Consider the following 22,118-nt stretch of genomic DNA (forward strand, 5'->3'; position numbering starts at 1 on the left):
AAGAGGCATTATTTGTATATTTGAGAACCTGATCTGCTCCTGGGTAATTTAACTATGTATTTAATTGGATGTCAGTACTTCTAAGACGAAGTTGTTGTTGTTGTTGTTTTTTAAAAAAATGGAGAACTTTTGGGGGGATTCATGGTGAACTAGATGTCGCTGGAAGAGTGCGGACCGCATTGTGGCAGAGATCAATGGCCAGACAGTGAATTCTAGCTGACAAAATCTCTCTTGGAAAAGGAGAGATTGTGAGATCGCCCATTCTGATACTCCGGACAGCTGCTTTTTATGAGGAGACTGCGGGAAATGAGGTTTTTGTGATCAGCTTGTGATTTGAGCAGCTGAGAGTTGAGGGATTTCAATCAAGTTCAGATCTGTAATATCGGCTATTTTATTTTGTTTTAGGTTTTTTTTTTATCCCCTCTTTGTTATTTACGGACATATCATTCGCCGATCCTGATTTCTTAATCACTTTCAGAAATTGCTTCTTAATGATTTTTTAACTACTAGGAAGCTTTGCAGTAGCATATTATAGAGCACTGGGTATCTCTCCATCAATCCTTAGTAAAATAAGTTTTAAATATAATTTAAATGCCTCAAAATATTACATATTTATATTTTTGGAAGAGAACAGCAAATGGTTGAGTAGAACGTTGGTTTTGGAAACTCCAACTAGGAGTCCAGATGAATTTGAAATAAGGTATTGAAAGTAATTTTAAGAATCCTTCCTATGGATAAATGCTGTTGTTTTGAAGTAATTGAATTAAAAACAACTTGCTACGATGGGACTTTGAAGGCTGGGTGCTAGAGGAACCCAAAAGAATGAAATATCACAATTAAAGGGGAAGAATACTTAAACTTGACTTATTAATACAGGATGGAGCAAAATATATTGACATTGGATGAACTGAAAAATATTTGTGAACAATGGAGCCAGACGATAATTTGAATAGTGTCTGCCATTATAAATAAACTGTGTTTGTATGACTGATTTAAAAGTGGATTTAAAAATGACAGGCTATAAGAATAATGTAGAAAAAGTTGTTATACTGGATATACAAATGAAACCTGCTGATGTCTTAATAATTAAAAGGGATATACAAATAACAAACCAGTTGAATGACCTGGACAATTTTCCTATACTGAATTTCAAAAGAGATTTGTTAAAATTTTAAATAATTTTGTGTGGGGCAAAGAAAAAAAGATAAAACAAATGAATTCATTGTTTGAAGGGACTAAAGATCAAGATTGTTAAAAGTAAAAGGAAGGAATTTAAAGTTAGATTATTTGATCAAGGTTAACATAGATACGTTATTATCCCTGGTAACCCTTAATGGACTTTGCGAATCAGAAGTGAATGACATGGTTTTAAGGATTTATTTATAGATAAAGGATGAAGTATGGGGAAAAATATTGTTCCTTGTATTTTAAGAGGAGATAAGTTACTGAAATTGTTTACATCTGTGATGAAGGAGAAAGTAGTTTACGTACTTTTCATTTTCTGTATTCTTTCTTTTCTATATATTTTTTTTTTGAATTTGTAATTTTTTGAACTTTGCAAACCACACAATGCTGGCACTTACAATGTTCGAATTTTTATGAACCACAACTCTGCAGCTAGTTCACTCCTTTGCTTGGAGTTCCATAAGAGATTTCTTTTTTTTAATCATTTTTAAACTGTGCGTTGTACGATGCTATCTGTCGATAGAATCACTTGTTATCGAAGGATTTCCTGAGACTCGAATAAGGGTGCCTTCCTGGTGAAAAAAAAAAAGGGGTTGTGAAAGCTTATTTTAACATTTCTTCTGTTTTTATACCATCTACACCTGCAGCCTTACAATTCTTCAATTGAGGTTTCACTTAGGTTTCCTTTTCATCCGCTTTTTCTTGGACGTTGAAACCTGTAAGCATTTGCTTCAGTTTCCATTTTTTAGTATATTATTGTCTTGTCCGTACAAATCTCTAAAATCCTTCTTTGGTCTTCCTCATTTGATTTTACCCCTTTTATTTCTAATTCACTTCGTTCTATTGGCAGCTTCTTGTTTAGCCCTCTATCCAGTTTCAAAACTTGTTTTGATGATCAAACCCACCCCACCTTCATTTTCTCTGCCTCTTAATCAGTGATAACCACTTTGCAATTCTCTTTTCTTTATTATTTCTTAATAATATTTCTTAATAATAAAGAAAAGAGATATTTCTTAATAACAGAGTTGGAAGGGACCTTGGAGGTCTTCTAGTCCAACCCCCAGCTTAGGCAGGAAAATCCCGTGCCATTTCTGTCTAGCTTTCGTGCCTTTCTGGCATATTTTTTTTCCTCCTCCTCGTGCCAAGTTGTAAAATAAATCCCGCCCCCCAAATTTTAGCTTTGTAATTTTGAAGTCCCTTGTTGTCCCCTTCTTAGGCGGAGAAGCGACAAACAATATGTTAACTATCTTAAATCCACACATCAGTGAAGGAGAACCCAAATCACAGGAGCGAACGTTCGTTGGCGTTTTCTCTTTAGTGATAGATCGGTTAAGGAATTAATTGTCGCGCTTGTTGTTTCGAAACAGTGATAGCAACTGTTACATTTTGAAACGGGCCCAACTCTGTCTGCCGTTACTGCACTTATGCATATGCTATCAAGATTAAGTCTGCTGACATTGTCATAATATTTTGGATATACACTTCCACATATTCATTTTCCAGCTGGTTCTCCGTCATCGGCTCTCTGCCTATAAGTAAAAACAGTATCGAAATTGAAGGCAGGCGTTTGATTCCCTCTCTCGTGATTTTAACCTTATCCCCCCCTCCTCTTTCTTCCCTCCCCCTCCCCCACCCCCCCTCCCCAAAGCCAGGTTGTCCTGTTCATTTCCTGCAAGATACTCGTAGCTAATGACCTAAGCATCAGAGCTCACCGTAACAGCATTGCCAAAAAGGCATTAAGTGTTGTAAATCTAATCTTAGGAAACTTCTCCTCTGGAAATATTGAATTGCTAACTAGGGCATTCAAAACCTTTGCTAGACCAATACCCGAATACAGCTCATCGGTCTGGAATCCACACTGCATATCAGACATTAATACAATTGAGCGAGTCCAGAAGTATTTCACGAGAAGAGTACTTACACTCCTCCGCTCACAGTAGAATACCCTATGTCGCCAGACTTGAAATTTGGGGCTTGGACAATCTTGAAATACGCCGCCTACTGTTGGACTTAAGCGTAGTACACGAAATTATCCGCTACAGTGGCTACTTCAGCTTCAACTGAAACAATACAAGAGCACACAATAGATACAAACTTAATGTTAACCGCTCCAAACTTGATTGCAGAAAGTACGACTTCAGCAACAGAGTGGTTAATGCCTCGAATGCACTACCTGACTCTGTTGTTACATCCTCAAACCCCCACTCCTTTAACCTCAAACTATCCACTATTGACCTCACCCCATTCCTAAGAGATCTGTAAGGGGCTGCATGTGCACCATTGAACCTATTGTACCTATTGTCCCTGTCCTATTGTCCCCATTTATTCGTACCTATTTCCTGTACTCTTACTCATGTTTATACTTATACCTATTATCTTGTAAGCGATTGACAAATCAAATCAAATCAATCAATCAATAAAAATGCTGTGGATAGCATCAGCTGGCTGGGGAATTCTGGGAGTTGAAGTCCACACGTCTTAAAGGGACGAAGGTTGAGAAGGCCACCACACCTTTTCAAGTTGTTACGGTTAAGGAACTTAAAACATGCCGGCCTGGGGATTCTGGGAGTTGAAGTTCACATGTCTTAAAGGGATGAAGGTTTAGAGGTACACCCCTTTCCAAGTTACTACGGTTGAAAAACAAAAAGCCTGCCAACTGGGGGATTCTGGGAGTTGAAGTCCAGCCATCTTAAAGTCACCAAGGTTGACAAAACATTCAGGGTAAGACTGAGCAAATTCTTTGTAAGTAAAGTCGCTCTTTGTTGCTGATTTGGTTTGCAGAGGTTTTTTTTTTCTTTCTGCCCTTGTTAATCCATCTGGAAGTTGGAATATCTTGTTGGAGGGCTCAAGAAAACTGTTCATGCAGATATGCGCATATGTTTGGGGAGAGGTTTACCAGAACAGCACAGTAATGGAAGGAGTCATCATATCAGAACAACTTCACACTGCTGACAATACTGTATAACTACCACACCCTCAAGGCTGAGCTGGAGCCAAAAAAATAATAATTGCTGGCTCTGGAAGAAGATGCATGAATAGATGGCCTGTTAACAATTCTTTCCTTTCCAGTTTGCATTCCTCTCTGCTTTGCTTAAGATTCCCCAAAGCATTTGTTCCAATCTCGGTGGATTTGGGAATAAAGTTTTAAAAGCAGGAATGTTGTAAGCTTGGTACGCACTTTCTTTGTTACTGTAGTAGCCATGGTGGTTGATGATTCAGGGTTTAATCTCACATATGAAGGCACATAAAGGTGTCCCGGGAAGTTGCATGTTCAAATCTGGGTCAATCATCAGAGCTTTCAAATTCGTGCTGGAGCCCATTCTCAGGTAGCTTCTCTCCACAAGAATGTATGCTTTGGGCATACATATTCATAGTATTTATATGGTGCCTTATTAGGTGTGGCTTCTTGGTTGATTGAGATGTTGATGGCCGGCTATTAAGCTGTTGGCTGTTGTTTCCTTGTGCTGCCAGGTTCTCAGCTCCTGATAGGCTGGTGGAAAATCAGCCTTCCTGTTGACTGCCAAGGGGCTTCAATCATTTCCCTGGATGTTTTTGTACCTGCTTGGCCAACAATCATAGTAGCTGCAAAACTGAATGGATTGCGACATGAGGCTGCCAATGAGTTTGGCTCTCCTCCTTGTGTTCTTGCAATCTGGTTAGCTTCCTCCTCATCTGTCTTGCATAGTCACAGGGGCCATCCATGCAGGGGATCCGGTAGATTACCTTGGAAGCGTCTCCCACCTCCAAGCGATTTTTGCAATGCATGACAAATCCCTCTGATCCCAGGGACCGAGCCAGATTGGATCCATGGTTGGATCTGTTATATTCAACCCAGCCCATTGGTTCATTCACTCAATTGATCCAAGTTTGCCTATCGCACCTGGTTTTTCACCATCTCCCTCTTCTTTCTTCTGTGGATTCAACCCAAAAGGATTGAGAACTTGCTGAAACTTTCAGAAACCAGGCAGGTTTCTGTATTCTTAAATGTGAAGAATCCACACTGTTCGCTCAGTTCGCTCACCCCTTCCTGGGTTGAAGGGCCGTTGTGTTTGTGACCATCCCAACTGGATGAATCTGCTTCCCTTTGTTCTTTTATTGGCAAGTCGTTTCCCCCCCCCCACTTGGATGATATGTGGCGTTCTGTCCATGAATAATCAGCAAGTAGCAAGAACACAAGGAGTTACAGATGCAAACCTCTGGCGGTGAGAACATCTCCACTGGGCATATCATAAATCACCGAATGGGAAGGGACCATTTGGGCTGCTGGGTCCAGGCATCTGCTCAATATAAGAAACTGAATGAAAACCTCCCTGAGAGATGTCTGCCCAGATTGTGCTCGGTCGCACCCAGAGAAAGAAAGTTCGTGACCTCCAACCGTGCTGTTCCCACTGTTGAGAAACCTCAAGGACAATCTTGCCTTAGGCATGCTGAACATCAGTCAATCCTACACTGTCCGTCCGCCTAGGTAGAAATCAGCTCCAGAGGAACCTAACCTAACTATCAGATATCAGCCTAAAGCTATCAACCAAACTATCAAGTATCAACCTAAAACTTTCAACCAAATTGTCGAGAATCGATCTAAAACTATTAACTGAAATATCAAATATCAACCTAAAGCTATCCTCCGAACTATCAAGAATCAACCTAAAACTATCAAACTATCAAGCATCAACTAAAATTGTCAACCAAACTATCTAGAATCAACCTAAAACTGTCAACCGATCAAGAATCAACCTAAAACTGTCAACCAATCAAGAATCAACCTAAAACTGTCAACCGATCAAGAATCAACCTAAAACTCTCAACCGATCAAGAATCAACCTAAAACTCTCAACCGATCAAGAATCAACCTAAAACTCTCAACCGATCAAGAATCAACCTAGATCCAACCCAGACCAAAGGAGAAATTTCCTAACAGTGAGAACAACTAATCCGTGGAACAACTTCCTTCCAGAAGTTGTGGGTGCTCCATCACTAGAGATTTTTAGAGATTGGACAGCCATTTGTCTGAAATGGTATAGTCTCCTGCTTGAGCAGGGGGTTGGATTAGAAGACCTCTAAGGCCCCTTCTGACTCTGCTCTTCTTGGACCTCTTCGCATCCCACAAGAACTGATTTTAAACTCTAGAACAGGGGCCTCCAAACTTGACAACTTTAAGACTTGTGGGCTTCAGCTCCCAGAATTCCCCAGCCAACATGTCTAGCTAAGGAATTCTGGGCGTTGAAGTCCACAAGTCTTAAAAGCTGCCAAATTTGAAGACCCCTGCTCTAGAACTTCAGAACATCTTTGGCCTTTAGAAGTTCCCTCACCCAGAAGACATGAACTAGGCAAATGTAATAAACCTGCCCACCAAGCGGTATCTTTCTAACAGGTAAACGGTCTCTGAATTTACTTGAAAATACCAAATGTAGGTATCTTTTGATAGAAGATGCTTGAGTTCTTCTTGAGTTACATAAAGGACGGATGAACTAATTGGTGTTCATCTTCTGAAGTTTTTGTTTCCCGTATGCCTGTCCATCAACCTAAGGGTGCTGCTAAGACCAACCTTACTGAGTCATATATTTCTCTCATTAACAAAACCAACCACTGGGATCTTAGGCAGGGCCTAAGTATCTGGTGGAGAAGATCAGGAGATGTCTACAGATGGGTGGAACAATACACTGGAGTCTTTTGCCAGCCTCTTCAACCCCTGGCTTGCATTTCCAAATAATGGGGCATGTTTCCTGGCCTACTCCATAAATTCTCTCTGTTTCTCTTCCAGGCCGTTTCCAAGCGGGTGGGTGAGGTTGCCTGTGACATTTCTGAAGACATCTGAGAGGCTTCAGAGTCTTCATGTTGGCGGTTTTTCCCCCAAGTCAAATTTTTCATCCTTTCTCTTCGTAGAGCAGATTGGTTGAGCAAGACATTTACAATCATGAGATAGGAGGCTTACCCGAGAGTAAGCCAACACTTGTTTTTTTTTTTTTGACAGCAAGTAGGTGTAAGACTTGCTAATGATTGTTTCTCTGTATAATAGTCTCTCACCTCCGTGGAGTTACGCAAACTCTCCGTATTCCTGGATTGGACAGGAAGGTGCCTCGATTTTGTGTTGAAGTATTCACCTTCACAGAGGATAAAACAGGCTTTCTAGAAGTCTACGGGGATTCTCAGTCAACCAGGTCATGGCTTGTCCCAAAAGTGCTTTTTTTCAAGAAGCAACTGGACTTTCTGGTTTTGTTTTTTATGACATTTCCCTTCTCATCTAAGGGGCTTCCTCTGCTCTGACTGGATGGTGGGGAATGGAAAGGAATGGAATAGAATTAGGGATAGGGATAGAACAGAACAGAACAGAACAGAACAAAATAGAGAATAGAATAGAACAGAATAGAATATAGAATAGAATAAGGGATAGGATAGGATAGGATAGGATAGGATAGGATAGGATAGGATAGGATAGGATAGAATTCTTTACTGGCCAAGTGTGATTGGACACACAAGAAATTTGTCTTTGATGCAAATGCTCTCAGTGTACATAAAAGAAAAGATACGTTCGTCAAGAATCATAAGGTACAACATTTAATGATAGTCATGGGGTACAATAAGCAATCAAGTCATACTAGGAAACAGTCAATATAAATCGTAAGGATACAAGCAACAAGGTTATAGTCATACAATCACAAATGGGAAGAGATGGGTGATAAGAAGAGAAGATTAACAGTAATAGTATGCAGACTTTGTAAGTAGTTGGACAGTGTTGAGAGAATTATTTGTTTAGCGGAGTGATGGCATTCGAGAAAAAACGGTCCTTGCGCCTAGTTGTTCTAGTGTGCCGTGTTCTATAGCGTAGTTTTGAGGGAAGGAATTGAAACAGTTTATGTCCAGGATGTGAGTGGTCTGTAGATATTTTCACTCATGCAGTATACGGGTCCTACAGCCTCATGTTACATAACTAAGCTCCCTTTCATGCCGAATAAACTGAATTATTGATGTTGTCTTAAAGAGAAAACTATCTTTAGATAGATTTTTACTCCCCAAAGCATTTTATTAAAATAAATGTGATTTTAAAAAAACCCAATTTAAATTTTTTTTAAAAAATCCATTTTTTTTTAAAAAAAATCAATTTTTATCCACCCTGGCTATCTCTACACCCCTCCCTCCCTAGCTCCGTCGCACCAGGCTGTGTCAGCCCCAAAGCCACGAGAAGAGAAACCTCCCTAGAAGAAAAACTACCAAAAGGAAAATGGCCTCAGTTCGGCCAACTTCAGGGTTGACGGTAAGGTCTGTGCCATGCTTCAGCCTGCCTTCAAACTCCCTGTGGATGAGTAAGATGGAAGAACGTAAGTCTGACTCATGCGTTTGGATAGATGTCCACCACCACCACCACCCAGCAAATCTGAAGTCAGGGGGCAGGGGAGGGAAGAAACTGGAGAAGAGGCAAGTGACGTGGTGGGTGCATCATGGTTTGCGTGGCTTCCGCAACGAGCCCCAACGGTGTGGGCAGCCCTTCTGGGCATTCATCCTTAGTCATATCGTTGGATGCTTTGCACACTCATCTGGCTACAAACTCTGTCTAAGAGCACATTTTGGGAAAGAGAAAAACACGGACGAAGATTTCAAAACACAATCGCAGTCTACAGGAACCAAGAAAAAGAGGCAAGAAGCAACGGGCAGAAACTAATCAAGGAGAGAAGCAAGCTAGAACCAAGGAGAAATTTCCTTCCCGTGAGAACAATTAGCCAGTGGAACGGCTTGCCACCAGAAGCTGTAAATGCTCCAACACTGGGAGTTTTGAAGAAGAGATTTATTCATTTATTATTTTATTCATTTATTATTTTATTCATTTATTATTTTATTCATTTATTATTTTATTTATTTATTTTGTCAAGCGATTGTAAGATAACAGGTATAAGTATAAACATAGTTATGAGTACCTGAAATGGATGCATATAAGAAGAATAAAAAAGGACAAGGACATTGGTACGCTTACGCACGCACCCTACAGGCCTCTTAGGAAAGGGGTGAGGTCAATAGTAGACAATCTAAGGTTAAAGTTTTTGGGGTTTGGGGAAGAAACCCCAGATTCAGGTGGAGGATTCCAGACATTGACCACTCTGTTGCTGAAGTCGTATTTCCTGCCATCAAGTTTGGTGCGGTTAACCTTGAGTTTGTATCTATTGTTTGCTCTTGTGTTGTTATGGTTGAAGCTGAAGTATTCATTGACCGGTAGGACATTGCAATGTATGATTTTATATGCTCTGCTTAGATCGGACCAAAGGCAGCGTAGTTTGTCCATTTGATTGAAATGATATAAGGGTTTCCTGCCTAAGCAGGGGGTTGGACTAGAAGACCTCCAAGGTCCCTTCCAACTTCGTTATTCTGTAAAGAGGGTGGGGGGGGGTCAATCTATTCTCTAAAGCACCTGAAGGCAGGACAAGAAGCAACCTATGGAAACTAATCAAGGAGAGAAGCAACCTAGAACTAAGGAGGAATTTCCTAACTATCGTGAGAACAGTTCATCAGTGGAATGACTTGCCTTCAGAAGTTGTGATTGCTCCATCGCTGGAGGTTTTTAAGAAAAGACTACATAGCCACCTGTCTGAAATGGTAGAGGGTCAACTGCTTGAGCAAGGGTTGGACTACAAGACCTCCAAAATCCCTTCCAACTCTGCTATTCTCCCCACTTCTCTGCTCGTACCTGTCCCCTTAAAAGCAAAGAGGAAAAAGAAAGGGTAGTTCCATAAATTGTTCAAAAGAGATATCGTACCGTGTGTGGTTGCTCATTTTAACTATGGCTGCTTTGCCCTTCTCCTGCAGGTCAGAAAAATCAGCGGACAGAAAGCCAACAGAAACTCCAGAAGAAAAATCCAGATGTTTCGCCGAAATGCGTTTTGAGCCATAGACGACGGTGAATGCCATAATTGTCCAGGTAAGGTGAAGAATTTGAGCATAAGTCTTTGTGGCTTCTTGCAGGGAGTCCTTGATGTTCCAACCACAACTGAGCCCCAAATTTCTGTCCCTACGTGAGCCTTCGAAACAAACCCTACGTTCATTCCCATCCTGGCTTAATCCCTTCTGGGATTTTTGCTTGTTAACGACATTTGAGATACAGGCAGTTCCCGACTTTTGAGCACGATGGAACCCCAGATTTCTGTTGCTAAGCAAGACAGGTGCTCGATGAATTTTGCCCCATTTTACGGCCTTTTTTTTTGCCAATGTTGTTAAGCGAACTGCTGCAGTTGTTTTAGTTAGTAAGCACGGTTTCTTAAGTGAATGTGGCTTCCTCTTTGACTTTGCTGGTCAGAAGGTCACAAAAGAGATCGTGTGACTCCGGGACACTGCAACCAACATAACTATAAATCTGTCATGCCCCTGTCGGAGTCTGAATCCGAGGAGGAGGAAGACGAACAGCTGACAGGGAGTGGGAGTGTGGCTCCGTTGGCTGTGGAGGAAACTGGGGAAGGGCAAAGTCTGGCTGGGCAGAGGTAGAACAAGGGAGAGGGAGTTCAAAGGAAGACCCAGGCCCACCCCCTCTTCATCCTAGGGCACACAGGGAGGAACGGAGAAGGGAGCAATGTGAGTTGTGTGGCTTATGGGGGAGGAAAGGGCCCTGATTCCCTTCATTAGCTACAGTTTTTGTTGACCACGTTTTGGACTTGATTCTCTGCAGGCTGTTCCTGGGAGAGTTTTTCTCCAGCCAGAAGGTAACCTGGACATTGAGGGGCAAAGTTGGAGCTAATAAAGGGACTCCTACTGATTATCTGACTGTGTGGCCTTTGTGCTACGCCCTGGATCATCACTGGATGCCGTAACGGTCGTAGGTCCCAACACCAGTCCTAAGTCATTTTTTTTTCCAGTGCTGTTGTAACTTCAAACAGTCACTAAGCGAATAGATCACTGTTGTAAGTCCAGGACTACCTTTCGTCTGGAAGCATTTTATAGCCTTTTCTTCCCTCATGTTTTCCAAAATACAACCTGATTTTTCCCCCCCTCCCTCAGATTTCTCTGCTTCAAATGCATATCATCTGTCAAAATGAGTCACTCCCGCTGGGACGGGTGAGGTCATTTAATTCTTTATTTGGACCTTCCAAATCCCGGCATCTTGCTAGAGCTAAGGGTCCCCAGGCGAATCACAGATGTGTGTAGGTCATGCGAGGATTTTTTTTTTCCTCTTAAAAATATATTTTTACTGAGGTAATGTTTAACAAGATAAAAAAAAACAATACAGGGACTTTAACAACAGTTCGCTTACTGACCATTCGAAATTAACAAAGCCACTGCGGAAAAAGGGGGACGTTTTGGCCACTGATTCGCGTTTACGACGGTCGCTGTGGTCCCAGGGTTGTGTGTGATTTCCCTTTTGCCACCTTCTGACAAGCAAAAACCCGTGGGGAATCCCAGGATCACTTAATGACCGCGTGACTCACTTAACACCTGCAATGATTCGCTTAACAACGGTGGCAGGAAAGGTTGTAAAATGGGACAAAACTGTCTCGCTTAGCCAACGGAAATTTGGGGCTCAGTTGTGGTCGTAACTCAAGGACTACCTGATAAATATTTTTTTAAAAAAAAAATCATGTAAATGGGTCTTTTTTAAAGGGATTTGGAGGGGAGCGAGGAATGAGCATATTATATTTAATTGAGGAGCAATCCCATCTGATAACCTTTGATCTTAAAAGGAAAGATAAGGAATATAAAGTTAGCTTATTTGATGAAGGTTAAAATATAGATGTTATTGCTGGTAACTCTCAATGGACTTTTATCCATTATGACCAAATAACTAGGCTTTAAAATTGTATTGTTGGAGAAGAATTGAGATAATCTACCTTTTCTGATCCTCAAACTTATAATTCACAAGTTCATTTCTCTCTCTCTCTCTCTCTCTCTCTGTGTGTGTCTCTCTCTCTGTCTCTGTGTCTCTCCCTCTCCCCCTCCCTCCCTCCCTCCCTCCTCTCTCTCTCTCTCTCTCTCTCTCTCTCTCTCTCTTTTTTAGGTTTCCAGGCTCTGATAAATGAAATTGTCGATCTTTCTCTAATCAAGTTATTTTTGTGTGTGTCATCCCTGCCAGTTCTGATATCTTCATTCTTCCATTGTGAGTATTTCAGAATCTTTCCATTTTGGGGCACATCCCACATAGAACAACAGAGTTGAAAGGGACCTCGGAGGTCTAATAGTCCAACCCCCTGCTAAGGCAGGAAACCGGACCCCACTTCAGACAAATGGTTGTCCAATCTCCCTATAATAGTCTCAGAACCGTAATGCTATATTAAAAACAATCTTCCATGACTCTTTCCTAATTGACTGTCCATTAATGGTTTAATAATATTTTAATTATTATTTTTTTTACTTCTTTTATAAGCTGCCCAGAGATACCTTGTAGGGAAGATAGCGACATAAAAATTAGAAAGGTGAAGAATCCCTGCAGTTGTTAAGTCAGTCAAACGGTTGTTTGGAGATCCCGTGACCCCCTAGGATGCAGCAACTGTCATAAATGTGAAAAATGGTCCTAAGTCCCTTTTTTTTGTTCCAGTGCCATTGTAACTTCGCATGGTCACTATCATCATCTTTTAATAACCCCATATAGTCCCTTGCGGGGTGAAGTCTGGGAGACTGAATGGAACTGAGTATTTACTGGCCAGATGCCCTTCCTGTTGCCAACGTGGAGTTCTATGTCAGCAGATACAATCTCAACATGGCCAGAAAGAGAAAATTTTGGGTTAACCGCTTTGGGTTTGTTTGTTTTTTTCACCCTAGAAGGCTCTGAAGCCGTTGAAAACCCCACCGTCAATGAAGGAAGAAACCGCCTTGGATTTTGAAGTGTGGGCGAGGTCCTGATTCTGTCCCAACATGCGGAAAGGGGCACCCAAGGATCCGGATATCGCCGAGCTCTTCTACAAAGATGATCCTCAGGAGCTGTTTGTGGGCTTACATGAAATCGGGCATGGAAGCTTTGGAGCGGTTTATTTCGTAAGTAGCTTGAGTTCTCCGTTCTCTCTCCCTTCCCCTGAAAAAAATTGCAGACTACAGGAAACATTTGCACTACTCAGGTGGCCCCGAGGACACAGGTAAAACCTCCAAGTGGCCTCAACGACCCTCTCAAAGGATGCAAAGGACCAGCTGTCTGCGAGGAGTATAAATCCTTCCTTTCCTCACCATCCAGTCAGAGCTGAAGAAGCTTCTGGGACGAGAAGCGAAACGTCTTTAAAAGAAAGAAACAAGAAAGCCCAGTTCCCTCCTGAACAAAAAAGCACCTTTGGAAGAAACGAGAACCTTTATTAAATTTTATTTCTCTCCCCCTCCCTTCTTCTTCCGTTGCCAGGCCACCAATGCCCGGACCAACGAAGTGGTGGCGATCAAGAAAATGTCTTACAGCGGAAAACAAACCAACGAGGTAAGAAGAGCACACGTGACGTCTCAACCTGCGGCAATACCGCTATGCTCAAAGGTGGATAGTGTTATTCGCTGCCAACTATTGAAAAAGGAAACCATTAAAATTAAAAAATAAAATAAAATAAAAGACCGGTCCAGCATGGGTTGGTGAGCCACCTATGTTACAATTGTGGTCGTCAGTCGAGGAGTACCTGTACTCAAGGCAGCGTGTGGTTTTGATGTATTTTACTTTATTTATGTATAGATTTACCGAGTTCGATCTAGGTAGAGGCAGTTTGTTTTTCCTCTCTGGGCACAAGGTGAATCTATCTGCTGAACAAAACTCTGTACTGGCAATAGGAAGGGCATCCGGCCAGTAAACAGTCAGCTCCATTCGGTTGCCTAGACTCCACCCCGCAAGCGATTATGGGGGGGGAGGGGGTCATTAAAAGAAGATGATGATGATGATGACCTATTGTGTGGATCGCTACCCGTTTGTATGCTTTTTTATACGAATTGCAATGTGCCACGTGTATTCGTATTTCTTACTTAACAACATAAATTTTGAGCTCAATTGTGGTCGTAAATTGAGGAGTACCTGTACTCAAGCCTGTGTGTGGGTTATTTATTTATTTATTTATTTATTTATTTATTTATTACTTTACTTTATTTATCGATTTGCGTGCCATCTTTCTCTCCAAGGGGACTTCCGTTTTATTTTCTCTTCTCATCCGTGCTGCAAAGCATTGCATAATTTCTTACAATGCAACTCTTAGCCTTGAATAAGTTGCCCTTTGGTCTTTTATATCTTAAAGAGATAAGGAATAATTAACATTCCTTCCTAATCTTTCCGAAGCCCAGGAAACGGTCCCAAGCCGTTCCTTGTCATAAAAACTCCTCCTGAACCGAAATGCAGAAAGCCAAGGCCTTTGACCCCGCCCTTTTCCAGTTGGTCACCTTTTGAATTTTCTGGATCAAGCGAAGAATCTCGGCGTTCAACTTCCTTTCCTTGCTTCTACTCCCCCCCCTTTTTTTAAATTAACAGAAATGGCAGGATATCATCAAAGAAGTCCGATTTCTGCAACAGCTGAAGCATCCCAACACTATAGAATATAAAGGCTGCTATTTGAAAGAACATACTGCCTGGGTGAGTTGCATCAACACGAGTTTTTTTTTTTTTTAACTGATTACAGATTAACAGAGTTTACAAGGGGACCTTGTAGGTCATCTAGTCCAACCCCCCTGCTCCCCCCCCCGCTTTTTTTTTAGGAGACGTTTTGAGCAAAGATGGTTCCTTAGAAGGGATCGAAGCATAATGCTAAATCTTTCGTTCTTTGGAGAAAAGGGGGGGAAAATAGCTTTACCGGTATGGAGACATAATTCCGGTTCTGAATTTGTCGTTTTAAGCTGCAGCCCTTATGATATACCCAGACTAGAATTAGAATTAGAATTGAATAAGTAGAATAGAATAGAATATAGAATATAGAATATAGTGGAGTGGAGTGGAATGGAACGGAATAGAATAGAATAGAAGAATTCGAAGGGATCTTGGAGGTCTTCTAGACCAACCCCCTGCCTAGGCAGGAAACCCTACGCCACTTCAGACAAATGGTACCACTTCAGACAGATGATATGTTAAGGGCTGTGCCTTTGCATTGCATCGCAGACTAGGATAGAATAATAACAAGAGTCGGAAGGGCACCTGGAGGTCATCTCGTCCACCCCACCTCACGAGACGGAGAGTCTCTATGATTTCAGACCAATGGTGGTCCAACCTCTCCTTGAAAGCCTCCAGGGGTGGAGCAGCCACACCTTTCCATAAGTTGCCTCGCAAGCTTGATCATGGCGTGGACCCCTTAAGAAGAAGACGATTTGCAAATGATGCTGGGAAGTGTAGTTTGAGGCAGTTTCACAGTCTTCCTCCTCTTCTTCCTCCTCCACCCCCTCCTCCTGCTCCCCACAAGCCCCACTCCCTTCTAGCACTGATGATGTTACCTACTTGGGTCATGAAAGGTCTGCAACAAAACCACCAAGTTCAGAGTACACCAAGGACCCCATAGTCCTAGTCATCCTCCTCCTCCTCCTCCTCCTCCTCCTCCTCCTCCTCCTCCTCCTCCTCCTCCTCCTCCTCCTCCTCCTCCTCCTCCTCTCTGCAAACCCTACTCCCTTCTACCCTTCTAGCACTGATGATGTGACCCAGTCTGCAAGACAACAACCCAACCCAGAGACCTCCAAGGACTCCCAAACCGTTCCTTAACGGCTGCATTTCTTTCCATCTTTTCACAGCTGGTCATGGAATATTGCCTGGGATCTGCTTCAGATCTGTTGGAAGGTAAGTCTTTGGATCTCCTGCCCTGTCTTTTGGACCACATGGGAATTACATTTTTTTTTAAAGGAAATTTTTTTTTTTAGGGTATTACATTTTGCAACAGCATTTCTTAGGCCGTCCATCACCGTTCCCTAACAGCGACCACCAAATCTTTTCCTCTTCCGTCGCTGGGACGGTTTCTGTCCTATGCGCCGAACATCCATTCAGCCGGACTGTCCTAGCTTTGGAAATTTCCAGGCTGTCATTTTGCCTCTGAATTAACTGCCTCGGGGGGGTCTGATTTCCATCTTTCTGTGCTTCGTTTGGATGATGGCTCGGAATGACGAGAGAGAGAGAGAGTCTTTTCTAACCGCCCGTTGCCAATTTCCATCCTCCTGGGTCCGTCCGTGTTTTATTTTTCCCGTCGTTGGCAACAAAGCTGACGGACTCGGCCAAGAGGCTCTCTCTCCTCCAAGATGGTTCCCATGCACGATATCTTATATTTTAAAAGCTGAAAACAAAGGTCTGTCTTTCTTCGGTGGCACTAGGACAGATTCTCTGCTGTCGTTTCCCACGCTCTTATTCCCCGGGTAGAACCAGAAGAATGAGATATGGAGGGGAGGGGTGTCTCTTTGGTCAGGAGGGGCCGGAAAAAAAAACTTTTTCCAGTCTATGTTTTAAGGGCTGGTTAGTTACAGATCTAAACTCTCTCTCTGTGTGTGTGTGTGTGTGTGTGTGTGTGTGTGTGTGTGTGTGTGTATGCATATGTGTGTGTTTGTACGTACATGTGTATATGTGTGTGTTTATTTTATTTTTTTATTTTATGTATTTTATATTTTATTTTATTTATATTTTATTTTATGTACATTTTATTTTATTTTATTTTATTATTATTTCATAATTTTACTATTTTTATAAATAACCCAAGGCAGCAAGCATTTCTAATATTCCTCCCCTCCTCCTATTTCCCCCACAACAACAACCTCGTGAAGTGGCTTGGGCTGAGAAAGAGGGAGTGGCCCAATGTCACCCAGCAGATTCTCATGCTTAAGGAAGGACTAGAACTCCCAGTCTCCTGGGGATTGACCCAAAGTCACCCAGCAGGCTTTCATGGCTAAGGCGGGACTAGAACTCCCTGTCTCCTGGTGATTGGCCCAAAGAAACACAGTCAGCTTTCACACCTAAGAAAGAACTAGAACTCACAGTCTCCTGGTGATTGGCCCAAATCACACAGACAGCTTTCATGCCTAAGGACAAACTAGAACTCACTGTCTCCTGGTAATTGTCCCAAAGCCACCCAGCTAACTTTCATGCCTATAGTGGAACTAGAACTCACAGTCTCCTAGTGATTGGCCCACATTCACCCAGCCAGCTTTCATGCCTACGAAAGAACTAGAACTCACTGTCTCCTAGTGATTGGTTCAAAGCCACCCAGCTGGCTTTCATGCCTAAGGCGGGACTAGAACTCACTCTCACCTGGTGATTGGCCAAAAACCACCCATCTGGCTTTCATGCCTAAGGAAGGACTAGAACTCACGGTCTCCCAGTTTCGAGCCCGGTTACTTACCGGTCTCTAGACCAGTTTGAGACGGATCCTTCATTAGCCCCACTTCTAAACTTTCTATACCAAGGGTCTTCAAGCTTGGCAAGTTTAAGACTTGTGGACTTCAACTCCCAGAATTCTTGAAGCTAACGTGACTGGAGGAGGCATTTGAAGTCTACAAGCCGTCAAGCTTGAAGACCCCCGTTCTATACCATTAAAAGGAGCTAATCTGCCTTTATTCAACCTTCTCCACACATCTTCAAAGTTCCTCCAGGTGAGACTAAAATCTGGTTTTGCTTCCAATCCAGTACATAAGAAGCCTCTTCAGGAAGTAGAGATCGCTGCCATTACCGACGGTGCCTTGCATGGACTGGCATATCTTCATTCACATTATAAAATTCACAGGTGAGAGCCAAGGTTCCTTCTCTAGTTTATCATTGTGCCTCCCCCCCACTTTTTGGGGGGGAACATTCGGGCTTCCCAAACGCACGAAGCCGACTCCTTGTCCCAAGAAAACCCTTTTTATTTAGCTTACAGTGAATTCCTCTCCAGCAAAGTCCCAGCCGACGGTCTTTCAAGAGATTTCACAACTACAGACCCTTATCAGGCTTGGAGAGAGGCCAGACCGGTATCCTCCAAACGCCACTCTGTAGCAGACAATACTCGGCAAGAAGTCAGGAACAGATCTTCGCCCTAATGAACTGAACTTATTGTCTCCTGCAAAACCCTACTTCCCTTTCGCTCCTCTTTATTTCCTATGGGAGGGGCCATTCCCCGTCCACCTGAGCCTTTACTTTACTCGTGATTATGGGGATGCCGGAAAGGTTTTAACTGTAAAAGAAAAATGGTCTTAAGTCACTTTTTTTTTCAGTGCCGTTGTAACTTTGAACAGTTGCTAACCAAACTGTTGTATGTTGAGAACTACCTGTAGAAAATAACCCTCCTTTTTTTTTTCCCCTGCAGGGATATTAAAGCCGGAAATATTCTCCTAACGGAACCAGGCCAAGTGAAACTAGCAGACTTCGGCTCTGCTTCTATAGCCTCTCCTGCCAATTCTTTCGTGGGAACACCTTACTGGTAAGTGAAACCGATGTGTATTTTTCCTGCAGCCTTTCGAAAGGTGCTGACCCGAAGGGGGGGAAACTAAAGCATCTGTTTTGCTTTTAAATACAATCCCGGCCTTCAAAACAAAAATAAAAAAATTCTGCATTTCCCACCTTCCATGGATATGGACTCCGACTCCCAGAATTCTTCAGTCATCGTGGCTGTTCCTGAGAACTCTGGGAGCTGACGTTCACAGGTCTGCAGATGGCCATGCTTGGAAAACTTGGTCCCAACGTGGCAACGGTAAGACTTGTGGACTTCAACTCCCAGAATTCCACTTTTAAGAGTTGTGGATTTCAGCTCCCAGAATTCCACTTTTAAGAGTTGTGGATTTCAACTTCCAGAATTCCACTTTTTAAAGAGTTGCGGACTTCAACTCCCAGAATTCCATTTTTTACAGAGTTGCGGACTTCAACTCCCAGAATTCAACTTTAAAAATTGTCGACTTCAACTCCCAGAGTTCAACTTTCAGACCTGCGGACTTCAACTCCCAGAATTCCCCAGCCAGCCAGCTGTGGAATTCTGGGAGTTGAAGTCCGCAAGTCTTAAAGTTGCCAACCAGTTCTAAATCAAGAATCCGTATGCAAACATGGCATGTTCTACCCTCCTGGCACAATGGGCGCTGAAAATTGGAACACGAGAAGCCATTTGCAATGATTTTTTTTTAAATCTCCCCACCCTCTGAAAAAAAACAGGCTGATCAACTAAAACCAATCTACGATGCAAATAAGTGCCCGTTTTTGTGGCACCAGGCAGGCATGGTGGAAAAAGAGCAATTATTTCAGAGAATAAATATTCGGAAACAAGCCTGGGAGTCTGGCAAATACTGGTAGTATAAATACTCCAGGGGTATCAAACTTGATTTCATTGAGGGCCGCATCAGGGTTGTGTTTGAACCTCAGGGAGCCGGATGGACATGGCTGGATGGGGTGGGTATGGCCCTCTACCCGCGAAACAGAGCCCACAGGCCCCTGTTTTCAGCTGGGACAACCTCCTGCAGTCTTCTGCTAGGGAAAATGGAGCTTAAGGGAGGCATCTACAACTCCCCGAACTCAGTTTTCACTGGCAGAGGCACCATGGATCGGTCCTTCCCTGTTTCCATGGCAGCCCCCGTGGGCCAAATCTAAGCACTCTGCAGGCTCCAGGGCAGTGGTGGGATTCTACCAGTTCGCACCTATTCGCTAGAACCGGTTGTTCACATTCTCAGCAGTTGGGAGAACCGGTTGTTAGAAGAAATTCCTGGCCTAATCCTGTAAGGAAGGCAGGAAGGAAACATTCTGGTGTTGCTTACAGAAACTGCCTCTCCGTTAACCCTTATTACATTCTTGGCAGGACTAGACTTCCTGTCTCAGGAACTTCTCTGGAGTATTTTTTCCCCTCCTTTGCTGGTACTTTGCTTGTGTGGAGGGACCATTCAAAGTTACAATGGCACTGAAAAAAGTGACTTATGACTGTTTTTCACACTTACGACTGTTGCAGCATCCCCACAGTCACGAGAGGCCAGGCAAGGAGAAGCATTCCTCGATGTGAGTGATGTTGAGCTGGCCACACCCAGCCAGTCACATGACCACCAAGCCATGCCCACCAACTAAGCCACGCCCACAGAACCGGTTGTTAAAAAACTTGAATCCGAGCCCTGCTCCAGGGCCTTGAGTTTGACATCTCTGCTCTACTCCAAGCGTCTCCCAACTTGACAAACCTTTAAGCCTTGTGAACTTCCAACGCCGAAAATTGGAAGAATTGAATTGGCTAGCTGGGGAATTCTGGGGGTTGAAGTCCAGAAGTGACCAAGTTTGGAGTCCCGCTTACTCAACTCGTATCATTTTTATAATCGGAATACTTCGGAGGGCTTGCTCCCCTTGTCAACATCTAGCCCAGTTGCCTGTCAATAGGTCCCACCCAAGCCTCTTCAGTCCCTATGTTCTTGTATACATTCTTGTTTGTGTCATTTTGGTGTGAGCTTCCAATGCATGGCACCTTCTAGAAGCCCACTGATTGGTTGATTGGGTTATCAGTGTATTTGTGGATTTGGTTTATATAGCTCTCCCCATCTCAGATGCACATAGGTTAGTTGGTTGGTTGGTTTCTTTATTTGATTTATAGACAGGTATAGTCCTTGACTTACGGCCACAGTCGAGCCAAGAATTTCCTTTGTTTTGCAAAAGGATTGTTTTAAGTTGGATTTTGCCCCTAAATTTTGTGACCTTTCTTGCCAGGGTGAATCCCTGTAGCTGTTAAACTGTTGTGGTCGCCAGCAGCCTGTGCAGATGGCAGCGGAATCTGACAGTGGGGAAGAATGGGGACCAGTCTGGGAGTCTGGAGAGGACTCGGATGAGGGTCCTGTATCCAATGCAGAGATGGGGCCAGGACCATCTGGGAGTGGGCTGCTGACTCTGGAGCCTCCGGAGTCTGGCACCAGCGAGGCAGAGGACCCAGGGGAGCCTGTTCCCAGTGTGCGTATGCACAGAGCTGCCAGAAGGCGAGAGCAGCTGAAACAAAAGGGGCAACTCGGGAATAAGGCTGGGAGGCCCCTCCCCTAAGGGATAAAAGTCAGGCCAAGATGATGAAACCTTTGCAGGAAGCAAAGTTGTTTGATCGGTTCAGAGTCATCCTTAAAGCTCTTTGTACTTCAGTTGGTTTTCTTTCTAGTTCATTTGACACTTCTGTTATTGGCAGCACTTCACAGAAAAGAAAGGTGGGTGCTTATCTCAGGGGACTGTTTGAGATTAATTCCGGCTGGGAATTAATGAAAACAATTCCAAGCGTTGCAATAAAATAAGACTTGTTTTTAAAATTAGCGTGTGCATAATTACGGTCTAGGAAGCCTTGGTCAGCACATACCTGTAGTAAGCTTTACAGCTAAAAACAGACAACTTGACCCTGCTCCAGTCAGTTCTTCAACCACAACTACGGTTGTAAGTTGTGGACTGCCTGTATACAGGTTTAGGAGCTGTCCAAATCCTGATCTCAAAAGTACTTCAGGAAAGTCCCAAAGGGGCTTTTTCAAAAGGCAACTGGACTTTTGTTTTTCACCCTGACAACCGTTGCAGCACTCCCCGTAATCACCTGACCGAATCTGGACTCTTGGCAACTGGCATGTCCTGATGACAGTTCCACTGTTCCGGGGGTCATGTGGTCATGGCAGAGAAGTCCCAATACTTATGAAGATGGTCATTGTCATGCCCCTGTCAGAGTCGGAAATATGGCTCCGTTGGCTGTGGAAGAAACTGGGGAAGAGCAAACTCCGGCTGGGCAGAGCAGGAGAGAGGTAGAACAAGGGAGAGGGAGTTCGGAGGAAGACCCAGGCCCACCCCCTCTTCATCCTAGGGCATGCAGGGAGGAAAGGAGAAGGGAGCAACGTGAGTTGCATGGCTTATGGGGAAGGAAAGGGCCCTGATTCCCTTCACTAGCCACACCTGGGAAGAGAGTTTAAAGGAGATGCATGCTGAGTGCAGCGTCTGCTGGGAACAAACATGAATTTATCTTGTATTGTTGTGGCTTATCTGTGTTCCTGGTGCCTCCTCGACAGTGTGAGTTTTGCCGTGCTTTCAAGTCTGAAATTCTTGCTCCTGCCTTGCCAAACTAATTTGGCTTGTTTGGACTTTAAGTTACAGTTTGTGTGTACCTTGTTTT

The 22,118-nt window shown here is 43.3% G+C and overlaps 1 protein-coding gene across 8 annotated transcripts in view; it reads left to right on the forward strand.

Moving 5' to 3' along the window:
• Positions 1–22,118, forward strand: part of TAOK3 (TAO kinase 3) — an 85,688-nt gene that overhangs the window by 14,051 nt on the left and 49,519 nt on the right. For 3 of the 8 annotated variants that reach the window (XM_087913217.1, XM_087913222.1, XM_087913223.1), the window contains exons 2-9: positions 9,979–10,090; positions 12,155–12,253; positions 12,916–13,128; positions 13,481–13,552; positions 14,576–14,677; positions 15,817–15,862; positions 17,690–17,786; positions 18,345–18,458. In XM_087913217.1, the coding sequence (XP_087769343.1) occupies positions 13,009–13,128; positions 13,481–13,552; positions 14,576–14,677; positions 15,817–15,862; positions 17,690–17,786; positions 18,345–18,458 (551 nt within the window). In that variant the 5' untranslated portion in view covers positions 9,979–10,090; positions 12,155–12,253; positions 12,916–13,008. The remainder of the gene's footprint in view (positions 1–9,978; positions 10,091–12,154; positions 12,254–12,915; positions 13,129–13,480; positions 13,553–14,575; positions 14,678–15,816; positions 15,863–17,689; positions 17,787–18,344; positions 18,459–22,118) is intronic. The other 5 variants (XM_087913220.1, XM_087913224.1, XM_087913218.1 and 2 more) reach the window with 4 other exon arrangements.

Source organism: Pseudonaja textilis, chromosome 15, assembly GCF_049901715.1.
Source record: "Pseudonaja textilis isolate UNSWEBS1 chromosome 15, rPseTex1.2, whole genome shotgun sequence".
In the NCBI taxonomy this organism is placed as follows: Eukaryota; Metazoa; Chordata; class Lepidosauria; order Squamata; family Elapidae; genus Pseudonaja; species Pseudonaja textilis.